Source organism: Psammomys obesus, unplaced genomic scaffold (assembly GCF_907164565.1).
Source record: "Psammomys obesus unplaced genomic scaffold, mPsaObe1.curated_primary_1811, whole genome shotgun sequence".
Taxonomy (NCBI): domain Eukaryota; kingdom Metazoa; phylum Chordata; class Mammalia; order Rodentia; family Muridae; genus Psammomys; species Psammomys obesus.
In genome coordinates this window covers 10,353,073-10,364,759 of record NW_026596131.1, presented here as the reverse complement: position 1 = coordinate 10,364,759, position 11,687 = coordinate 10,353,073, and the positions used below count along the sequence as shown (strand labels likewise).

At 52.2% G+C, this 11,687-nt stretch overlaps 1 protein-coding gene across 4 annotated transcripts in view; it reads right to left on the bottom strand.

Moving 5' to 3' along the window:
* Nucleotides 1-232: 232 nt before the first annotated feature.
* Gprc5c (G protein-coupled receptor class C group 5 member C) overlaps nt 233-11,687 on the bottom strand; it is a 19,335-nt gene continuing 7,880 nt past the window's right edge. For all 4 annotated transcript variants that reach the window (XM_055592391.1, XM_055592393.1, XM_055592394.1 and 1 more), the window contains exons 2-5: nt 8,068-9,150; nt 5,720-5,814; nt 3,861-4,010; nt 233-2,269 (exon numbers count right to left, since the gene is read on the bottom strand). In XM_055592391.1, coding sequence (XP_055448366.1) covers nt 2,237-2,269; nt 3,861-4,010; nt 5,720-5,814; nt 8,068-9,150 — 1,361 coding nt within the window. In that variant the 3' untranslated portion in view covers nt 233-2,236. The remainder of the gene's footprint in view (nt 2,270-3,860; nt 4,011-5,719; nt 5,815-8,067; nt 9,151-11,687) is intronic.

The window sequence follows — 11,687 nt, the reverse complement described above, 5'->3', positions numbered from 1 at the left end:
CTCTGCCTGCCTCTGTCTTCCAAAGTACTTGATTAAAGGCTCACAACACCAAGCTGAGAATGCACTGTGTTGGGAGGCCTGGTTTCCTCCCTTAAAGTCTCTAACCAAAGAGAAGTTGTTGGAATCAAACAGCTGTTGCTGGTATAGATAGACTTGGAGGATGAGGAGTCCGAGGCAGGCAGGCCAGCTGACAGACATCCCACAATCCCTTAGGAACACACAGAAACACAGAGCCAGTGACCCCTGACACACAAAGGGCAGCCATTTAATTCTGAGTAGTTACAAAGTTGAACCTCCCATTTACATCCGCTACAAGATGTAACAGCGTTTGCTGTGACACCTACCAAGGTTATTTGCCTGCAAGTAGTGAACTTGAACCAGGCCTGGGCCTACTCCTCTCCCACTCAAGGCTTGTCTGTGACACAAAGCTGTAAACTAGGAGGTCCCCAACCCTCCTTAAAAAATGTGCTTCTCCACTGGAACCGGAACTGGAAGGCACAGGGTAACCGGTGGGAACTTCTGGGTCCAGGCAGGCCGGCATCTTCCAGGAGGGGCCCATCATTCCTCAGCCTCACTGCGGGCAGAACTTGGGCTATGAACACAGCCACACCCGTCACACGCTGCACACTGAGGCACCTGGTGCTCACTCAACAGAGAGGTCAAGGCAGGAGGAGCCACATTTGGAGGTACAGTCCTACTCTGGGGGACCTTTCACTCAATGCTAAAAGGCACAGGCTGCTGAGGACAGCATGAGGGCTAAGCACTAAGCCGGGGTGCCTTCCTGGGAAGCTGCTCATCTTTACCTCTACACTTGCACTGAGTAGTGCTGGGCTAAGAGCCAGGCTCCAGGGCACACTTAGGGGGGCCACGGAGGAGGAAGCTCTGTCTGGTATCCCAGGGTAGAACAAAGGACAATGGTGTGGAGATCTTGGTTCCAGGGTCTGGACTATGGCCATCTTAGTCATTGGTGTCAGCAGCTCGCAGGCCTGGAAATGGACCTCTCTGACCTGGGTGGCCATCAGGCTCCCTCAGGTACATGTCCTAAGGCCAAGGACACTAGAGGCTCCACTAGTGATGAAAGTAGCAGGGCAGGTCCAGGCGTCCTGAGGACATCTGCTGCCCAAGCGGAGGTAGAAACTTAGACATCTTTCCACAAGCAATCTGCAGTCCTGGACCACACACCCCACCAAGTCTGACACAGGAAAGGGGCAAATCACCCTGAGAACACAGCCCTGACTCCCACCCAGCATCTCCTAAGGGTGGCCCCAGACTCCAACCACACGTCCAGGGACCTCCAGAACCTGTGAGGTCTAGGTAATTCAGAGATATCCACAAGTGCAGCTGACCCAGGAGCTATCCTGGGAGCCAGTACCGAAGCCAGGAGCAGACTGTGGGGATGTGGCCGGGGGTGGGGGTGCTAACTGAGGTACATAAATGGTGCAAAGCCCTAAGCACCAAAGTGGCCCGCTAGCTCTTCAACTCTTGTGTGGGTTCTCTGTGCGGCAGTACTGGACAATGAAAGCATCCCAGTTGGGACGAGTGTTGTGACTCCCATTCCGAGTGGTGCCGGCCAGCGGGGAGGACAGAACAGGTAAAGTGGTCCTGCCCTGGTGATGGGACACAACCCGCCAAAGGTGTGGTAGACTCGGTCCAGGTGCAAAGGCGCCAGGACCTGGGGCCCTCAGGTCATGAGAAGCAGCCTTCCCAACCTGGGCTCTGCCCTTAGCTGGTGACCTTCCACAGTCTAGCAGGTGGCAGAAGGCCCTGAGTAGGGCAAGGGACAACTCCTGTGTGGCTTGTCTCCACAGACTCACAAAGATCCATCTGACGTGCATTTGTGTGGCACATTGATGGCCAAGAAGGTCCAGTGTCGAGGCAGTAGTGTCACACAGCCAATGTTCACAGCCGGACAAGAACCACCTGGAGAACCGCATGGGGACACAGATTCTGTGACTTGGGGCACGAGTTAAGGCAGGAGATGGTAGTCAATATTTAGCTCCCTGTAGCTGCAGTCACTTGGGCACCAGGAGGCTGGGATGGGCAAGGGGGTAGGTAGCTCTCTGAGCACCAGTCGCATGCCTATCTCAAGGTCCCCACTCAGTCCACTGCTTCAGATTGGTGGCCTCTGGTCCCTCCCAGCTCCAAGGACAAAGGTGGGATAGCTGCTGGGCCCTGCTCAGCTGGATGCAGAGCAATGAGGGTATCCGGATGAGGTGTGGTCCAGGGAAGAGGGCATCTACCATCTCGTTTTATTTTTCGGGGACTGATCCTAAAGTAACCAGAAAGAACAAGAGTCAAAAGGGAGGGACACTGCTGCTCAAAGCCCACGTCCTGGATTGTACTAAAAACAGAAAAAAGAGAGAAAAAAGTCTAAGTCCTCAGGGAGTGATACAATCTAAATACAGAAGTTTGGGAGAAGTCTGGAGTTTTGTTCCAATAACCTTTTTTCCCCCCTTTCCCCCCTTACAACTGATGTCAGAAAATAGCTTGTGGCTAGTTGCAGATAAACACTCCCAAGCCTGGCTCTTAAGTCCCCTTGAAGAACCTGGATCTGGCATCCAAGGGCCAGAACATTGTGCTATCCATTAGGAACAGAGGCAGCTCAGAGCCCAGGCCACTGGTCTAGCATATCCCAGGAAGGGTCAAGAACAAAAGCTGGGATGTCAATCTGTCCAGTTTTGGTCTAGCCACCTAGAGGCTCTGAGGCCATACAACTAAGGTTCCATATAATCCTCAAGTGATAGCTTTCTGAGATTTTGGCTCTGGAAATGGAAGGAAAGACTGATCTTGTCCCGATGTCATCCTTTCCCACCCCCTAACATGTCCCACCAGCCATGGAGATGAGCCTGAGCTGTTGAAGAAACACTTTTACTGATTCCTAAATTGTAAGCACATGAATGCTGTGACCCTTGAACCAACCAGGACCTGGCCTGACAGCCTTGTCTTTATGAACAGCTCAGGCCCACGCTAAGCCATCCCACTCACTCTTATGAAGCATGATCTCAGAGCCTGGAGCAGGATGGAGGTCCGCCTCACCCTCTAAAGTATACTAACTTCCTGTGGGAGAGGCCAAGGTGAGCTGACCCCCTAGAACTCCCCACTGGTGGGTCTGCCTTCCAACTTCTGTCTCTGAATATAGGCATGGAAAATGAGAGCCAGGTCAGACACTCCTGGTGCAGAGCTCCATCCCAGACAAGAAGAACCCAGATGATCATTCTGATGCCAATCAATGGCAGATATACCAGAGAGCCCTGCCCCAGAGGAGGTACCAGCCCCTTACTACCTGAGACCCAAGAAGCATGAGCCCTGAGAACTGAATGTGAGGAAAGAGGGGCCCACTGATCCCCACAGAGAAAGGAAGAAATTACAGGAGGTGAGAACTCAGTCAGAAATCACAAGCCTAGAGCAAGAGTTAACAAAGCAGAAATGTTTATTAGGCACCCTTGCTCCTCACAGAGGAGCAGGGTTCAGCTCAAGGCATTCCTTCTGAGCTCGCTGGAGGCTGAAAGTGTCACCAGAAAGTGTAGCCTCGAGACCAGCCACCACCCCAAGCAGAACACTATTTGGATGGAGTACATCACCAGAGGGGCCCCGGCATGAAACAAGGCAGGCACCTGGACTCCACAAATACTGAGTGGGAGGGCCCCCCAGGATACCCACCCGAACATCAGGGGATGCTCAGATCAGGGGACCTGAACCTGAGGCACAAGCTACCCTGAGCCAGTGGGGGGGGAGCCACAGAGCAAGGGTCCCTAGTGGTCCCTCACCCAAGCCAGGTCCTGAGCACCCCCTCTAAATCCACCCACTTCCTTCTGACCAGGGCGGCTGCCTCAGTCCCACACATAGGGGTTTCTAAAGACCTGAGAGATCTTGCTGTCTTTCGGTGGTGTGGCCACCTGGTGGCTCTGGACCATGTACATGTCTTCGGCTCGCAGGGTTGAGTTGGCACTGCCCATCACCTGGCTGTTGGCGGTGGCCCGTGGGAGGATGACATCATAAGCGCCTTCAGACTGGAAGGAAGAACAGGCGGTCTCACAGTCAGGGGATCAGGAGCCAGGTTCCGCCAGGGCAAAGGTGCAAACACCCAGCTTCCTGCAGGGCTGTGCCTGCCAGTTCCCACTTCTTGACAGCTCCACCCCGGCTCCGCCAAGGCCTTGCCGCCACATTGGGAAGCATGACCCTACCTCTGGAAAGAGAGGACTGGCCTTTCAAGCATGGATGAAAGTCCCTGGCCACCTTGGGGCTTCCCAGGAGACCCTGTCCCTGAGTGCCTGCTCCTAGGTCCTTGAGGAAACCTTGGGTCCCATGGAGAGACTGCTGCACCAAGCTAGTACTGCCTGACTGCTACCATTCACAGGATCCCTTCCTCCAATGTCTTACTTGAGTCTCCAAAATGTCACTGCAATACCTGGTTACCCTTCTGGTAGGTCCTGGTTCATATTAACTCTGACCTAGGAATCCGGCCCCAAATGTTCTACCAGGAAGGAATGTGACCTCCTGGGATGGTCCCACCTCTCTTATCACAGTAGAAGACAGATGTTACCACCAAAGCTTTGGGGCTCCCAGGACCCCAAGCTAGCAGTTGTCTTTTCAGATCTGGGTGCCCTTCCCACCTGTGTGTGTTGGGGGAGTGGGAGGGGTCCCACTTACTGGAACATCCAACCCCTCCCTGTTGTCTAGGACACATCTATCTGGGAGCTTCAACACGGGAATGCACCAAAATTAACAGAACTGTTTGTCAAGCCCCACCCCCCCAGCTGAGCTCCACCCCTAGCTGGGGCCCACCCTGAGACAGGCTGTCAAATGTTTAACTACTGGGATGGGAAAGCCCTGAAGGTCCCTGTAGATATGCCTTGGGGAGTTACTCCCTTCTAGGTGGAAGCCAAACTACCAGATGATGTCAACAGCCCCCACCCCCACCAACACAGAAGTCACAGTACTCTGTCCCACCTCAGACCCAATCTGCATTTTCGGCAAGTTCTCAATTGCTGCTCACTCTGGGGTGTGAGAACTGAGCAGAAACAGCAGCCCAGTACAGCTCACCCTCCAAACTGGGAGAGAGGCTGGGGGCAGAGAGGTAGCCTCTGCTCGTGGAATGAAGGGAAACGGCCCAGCGCTGCTGTTCCTGCGTACAGCTTCACACTTGGCAGAAAGCTGGGGCTGGAAGTCTCAGACACACCAGCCACCCCCTGCTCCCAGCCCGGGAGGTGGGGAAGGGATGGGAACAGCACCCCCGCTGACCTCCTGGCTTCCTGTTCTCAGAATCCTGCCAAGGCAGGTCGCTGACCTCTCTGGCAACCGCTGCCGGCAGAGAGGAGGAACATATATGGAGTGGGAATCCATCCCACCTCCTTCCTGTTCCCACCGCGCCTCTGGCTAATGGAATATTCGCTCCCAGAGCCCAGGAGAGGTATAAAGGTCAACTCTTGATGGCCAGGCATGCAAATAAGGTCTCATGTAGCCCAGGCTGGTGGTGCAAGCTGTAGCTAACAACTGTCCTTAAACCCCTGGGCCTCCTGCTTCCACTTCCCAAGTGCTAGAATTACAGATATGTGCTACCATGCCTGGGCCTGGGGCTGTGGGGGATGCCGGTGGTGCAGGGAGGCCCCAGGGTTGATGCCCCCAGAAGCTGGTCATACCCCAATGCCTGTCTCCCAGAAGATGAGGCTCGGCTCTGTGGCTATCGGTCAAGTCACAGGGACCTGAGGGACCCACTCACCGGGCCTTTGTGCATCAGGGCCATCTCGGTGGGCTGGTACACGCTGGTCAGCAGCTGTCCATTGTAGCCACTGTAAGGTGACACCGGTCTCTTTGCTGTGGGGAAAAAGAAGCTCAGTTTTGAAGATTTCTGGACTCTCTTCTGCTTCACTCCCATAGACCAAGCAACTCTCCCACGAATTGGAAAGCAGGGCCTTGAGGCCCTGGTGTAACACCGGGCCCAGGAGTCTGGGTGACCTGCTAGTGAGACCGTGGACCTGCTTGCTCTCCCATGCCTGGGGCTCTTTTGATTAGGTGTACAGAAAAGCCCTGCTTGGCTCCCAGCATTATGGGACACCCCTCCTCTCCCCATAGCTCAGAAAAAACACGCTGTCAGCAACCTTCACATCCCTATCTACCCTCAGGGCCAGAGGCCAAGAGGGACACATGGGCCTTCGGCTGCCTTCCAAGATGGCCAGCCTCCAGTTCCCGCCTCTGCCACTACGGACCCACTGCCAGGCACAAGGGCAAGTACAGCTGAGACCCCACAGCTCTTTATACGTCCGTGTCGTCACAGGGCACGGGTGGCTGCTAGTGCCACTTTGCAGCCACAAAGAGCCCAGCCAGGGAACTTGGAGCTCTGCCCATCCTGGGGCCCCCTGGCTAGTACCCAGAGAGGTATGGAACTCTCTGAACTGTCTGGTGGGCTTCCTGTTTGATCCACACTGCTGGGCACCACTGTGGTATCTGAGGAGTGCTGCTAGCTAGCCCTGTGGCCCAGGAAAAGGCCTTCCTGAGGGGCCCGGGCATACAGAATTCTGCTGACTCCTGCAGAGCTTTGGGACCAAAGCCTACACAGGACTCCTAAGTGCTGGAGTTAGTGCTCCTTAGTGCTCCTCATGTTATTGATTTTCCCTTTTTGGAAAAAAAAAAATGAAATAAATAAAAATCTTACAGTCTAGAAATTTCTCCATGAAAAGAGAGAGAAGGACTAGGAACTCTCTGGCCTGATATGGAGCTAGGAGAGGCCATGGGGGTGGGGTGGGGGTGAGGGTGAGGGTGGGGATGAGGTGGAGATGGGGGTAGGGTTGGGAGTGAGGGAGGCAGGGTTCACTGCTCCTCCCGGTGCCTGCCTAGTCCCTCTTTCTGACTTCCTTAATGACCCTTAATGCCTCTATTCGGCAGAAGCAACCCCAGTGTGGGGAAAGCAGTCATCCCGATGGAGTGAGATCACAAATTATGTATGTGTCACCGCTTTCCACAAAGCAGGATGAGGCCCACAAGATGTGCACAGAAGACCGTAGGATTTCTGATTCTACAATGTTCATTGCCTCCCATTGAATTTCTGCCAGGGACGCCAGAGCCATGTGATAACCGGGAGTCTAAAGCCCCCACCCATCCTAATCAACACAAACAGCTGGGGTTCTGCAGAGCTCCGGTCATGCCGGAGGGGGCTGCAACTTATGCGGCACAAGACCCTGTGTCTTAGCACAGAGCCCAGATTTCTGATAAACGCTAGCATAGCATTCCTTATAGTTAAAGAATGTGCCGGCGTGGTGGTGCACACCTTTAATCCCAGCACTCTGGATGCAGAGGTAGGTGGATCTTTGTGAGTTCTTGGCTAGCCTAGTCTACAAAGTGAGCACAGGGACAGCCAGGGCACTGTTATACAGAGAAACCCTGTCTTGAAAAACCAAAGGGGGGGGGGGAGAAAAAAAAAAGGCACCACTGAGGCCAATATGGGCCATCATGAGTGCTCTTTGTGGTGCTGGAAACAGAACCAGGGGCTTGGGTCTACTACCACTGAGCTAGCTACAGATTCCATCCATGAATGCTGAGGCTTTAAAGCAGAAACTTACATTCTTTTTAAGGGAATGGCTCCCTACCTTACAGTAAAAGGCATGAGGTTAAAGGATGGCCCAGGCAGGTAAAAGCACTTGCCACCAGACCTGACCACCTGAGTCTGGTTTCCAGAACCCACAGGGTAGGAAAGAAATGTCCGACAAAAAAAGCTGGGAAACTGGACGTTGGTGGTTCACATCTTTAACCCAGCACTAGGGAGGCAGAGGCAGTAGGATCTCTGTGAGTTCAAGGCCAGCCTGGTCTACAGAGCAAGTTCCAGGATGGCCAAAACAGAAACCCTGTTTAGAAAAACAAAAAGCTAAACAAAATAAAAAGCTGGAAATGGTGACACATGCTATAATCCCAGCAACTGGGAGAAGGATCAGCTGATCAAGAGCCAGCCTCAGCTACATAGTGAGTTCGAAATCAGCCTAAGCTACATGAGATGCTGTCTAGTCTCACACACAGGCACACCCCAACGCACACATACACACCCCCACAAAGACAAATACAAAGTCTTTGCCACACCTGAGGCTGGCTCATCCATAGAAAATGCCTTGTTCTCCACAAACATGCTTTGGCTCGTCTGCTCTTTCAGGATGGTCTCGTAGCCCACACCTCGGGTAGGGTACATGTCGCTCTGGTAGCTCTGTTCTGGGCTGGGTTTGGTCACCTGGGAGACCTCAGGGATGACGTAGAAGAGGACAAAAATCCAAGCATTGGCAGCGAGGGCAATGGCCAGTGTGGGGTCATCCCAGGTGGGGCTATGGTACTGCTCATTGCCATAGGTGTACATGACAATCCATACCACCCAGATGGCAATGGAGATGGCTGTGGTAAGCAGCACAAAGACCCCGTGCTTCCGCCAGCGCTTAAAGCGGCCACACAAGGTGGGCCAGGCTCCTAGGAAGGCTCCCAACAGCAGCAGCATTACGTAGATGAGCGCCATGACAAAGTCCGTGTTGGCGATGGCACAGGGCGAGGTCATGGTCCAGTCGGTACCATTGCCATTGCCCAGAGGGTTGACCTGGCCACCTCCCCGTACCAGGGTGATGATCAGCCACTCAGTGTTGATAATGACCTCCACCAGGGTGAGTAGCAGGGCCACGGTGAAGAGCACCCAGCCTCGGGGCCCATGGTTCTTCCGGGCTAGAGAATTGAGGGCAAAGACGTGGGCTACCAGGCAGGAGAAGCAGATGGCAAACAAGACCCCGAAGAGGAAGCGTCGAGAGGCGCAGGTGGAGAAGTCAGGCTTAACCACGCAGGCGAACACAAGGCAGAAGAGGCCCAGGGTGCCCAGCAGGAAGAACACCTGGGTCCCCAGGGGGCTCCGCTTCTTAGTGTCCTCCACAAACGGGACGCTGGCCACGAGGATGATGGTGAGCATAAATGTGGTGACAACGCCTGCCCCGGCCACTGCCTCCAAGACGATGCCCCAAGCCCCTGAGCGGTCACAAAGGTTGTAGTACAGGGGATCCAGGTCCGGGCTGCAGCCAGGGGGGGCATGGTGCTGGGCCACGGCCCCTGGGAAGAAGAGAGGCAGTCCTAGGTATATCAGCAAGGTTTTGTGGGCCACCATCCTGGCTCCCAGGCCAGGCTTCAGCTGGGTCCCTAGAGACAGGAAGAACAGACCAACATCAGTCCTCCAAGGTCAGATATCAGAGAGCAATCCTGAACAAGAGTTGATGAGGGAAGCCAGGCAGTGGTGGCGCACACCTTTAATTCCAGCATTCGGGAGGCAGCAGCAAGAGGTTCTCTGTGAGTTCGAGGCCAGCCTGGTCTACAGAGTGATTCCAGAACAGCCAGGACTACACACAGAGAAATCCTGTCTTGAAAAAAAGAGTTGTTGAGGAGACATGGTTCTCTAGGCTTCCAAATCCTTATTTCATATATTTTTAACTTTAAAAATTATAAAAATATTTTTATGTATATGGGTGTTTTGCTTTCAAGTATATCTGTGCTCCTGATGCCTGTGGAGGCCAAAAGATGGTGTTGGATCCGTGGAACTGGAGTTCCATGTGGTTGCTGAGAATTGAACATAGGTCCTCTAGTACAGTAACAAATGTTCTTAACCACTGAGAGAGATGAAGGCCATCTGTCATTCCTATTCCTTTTCTTTTTTTTTTTTTTTTTGACAAGGTTTATCTGTGTAACAACAGCCCTGGCTGTTCTGCTGTTCTGGAACTCTGTGGACCAGGCTGGCCTGAAACTCAGAGATATATCTGTCTCTGCCTTCATAGTGCCGGGATTAAAGGTGTGTGTCACCTCTTCCCGATGTCAACCCTATTCCTAACCACAGAAAAGGAGAAATTTCTTAACTGCTGGAGAGCTGGATCTGTGGTTAAGAGCTCTGGCTGCTCTTTCAGAGGACCCAGGTTCGATTCCCAGCACCTACATGAAGGCTTACCCACAGGACTCCAGTCTCCTCCAGCACTGTACAAACATGGAACATACACATAGGCAAAACACTCATACATATACAATAAAAATAAGCTTTAAATCCACCAATGAACTTTCAGTGCCCTCCTTTGCCCATCAAAACCTGGGTTTAAATATGAGATCTTGCAGAGAGAAGCCAAGTACAGCACCACTCAACACAGCTCTATCTGCCTGGGACTTCCAGGACTCAGGTCAGTTACGGCACCCTTCCACTAAGTCCTTGAAATGCTGACAGCCACTGTGATGGTTACTCTTGGTTGTTAACTTGACTACATCTGGAATTAACTAAAAACCCAAATGGCTGGGCACACCCGTGAGGGATTTTTATTTTCTTAATTAAATCATTTGAAGTGGGAAGACCCACTTCTAATTTGAATCTTTGAAGTGGGAAGAGCCACCTTTAACCTGGGCCACACTTTCTACTGGCAGCCTATATAAAGGGCATGGAACAAGACGAAGGCTCTTTCTCTTGCCCTGCTCGCCCTCACTCTAACTGGCAAGTCCTTTCCTTCACCGACCTTACAGCAAAGGAATTCTGCACAAAACCCTCAGGATTCTGGCGTATAATGAAGACCAGCTGAGACATCCAGGACTGAACAAATACTGGGTTCCGTGAATAGATAGCAATTGTTGGACTAGTTAGACCACAGCCTGTAAGCCTTACGATGTGCGTGTGTGTGTGTGTGTGTGTGTGTGTGTGTACTTTCACTCTATAAGTTCAGTTCTCTAGAGAACCCTAATACAGCCACTTAGGTATGCATTCCTCCGCTCAAAGTTCTTAACAAACACCTATAGCAGGAATAACCTACAGCTGGGGGGGGAGGAAATAGTTGAAAATTAGCTTCTCAGCTGTTCTAGTTTGCTTTTTGTTGCTTCGATAAACATAATGAACAAAAGCAACTTGAGGAGGAAAGCGTTTATTTGGTTTACATGCTCTATCAGCAAGAGAAGCTAAGGCAGGAACCTGGAGACAGGAAATGAAGCAGAGACTATGGGAGGATGCTGTTTGCTTTCCTTAGTTTATTTATTCGGCCTTTTCTTCCTTCCTTATTCATTTGTTGTTTATTCATGAGCCGGGGTGTTGCGATGTAGCCCAGGCTAGCCAGAACTCAGACTCCTGAGTGCTAGGATTACAGGCATAGGATACCAGACTGGCTTTTGTGTTTTTCACTTTTCGTGCCAACTTTCCTCTCCAGACTCTAGAGTTTACTGTCTAGCTCAATACTAAAGACAGGGATAACACAAATGGATTCAGCCTGGAGAGACGTCACAGAGGTTAACAGCACTTCTAGAGGACCCAGGTTGGATTCCCAGCACATGCGCGGTGCTAACTTCCATCTGCAGCTCCAGCTCCAGGGAACCTGACATCTTTCTTCTGCCCTCTACCAGCGTCAGGAATGCAAATGGTACACAGACACAGATGCAGGCAAAATACACACAAAATAAAAGTAAATCTCTAAAAATTAATAATAATAAGCAAGAGCCAGGCATGGTGGTGCACACGTTTAAGCTCAGAGGCAGAGACAAGTGGTTCTCTGTGAGGCCAGTCTGGTCTACACAGTGAGCCCCAGGCCAACAGTACACAGAGAAACCCTGTCTCAAAAAAGCCAATTAACTGACAAAAACAACAACAAAAAAAGCAAAACAAAAACAAATATACCTACACACACACACACACACACACACACACACACACACACACACACACA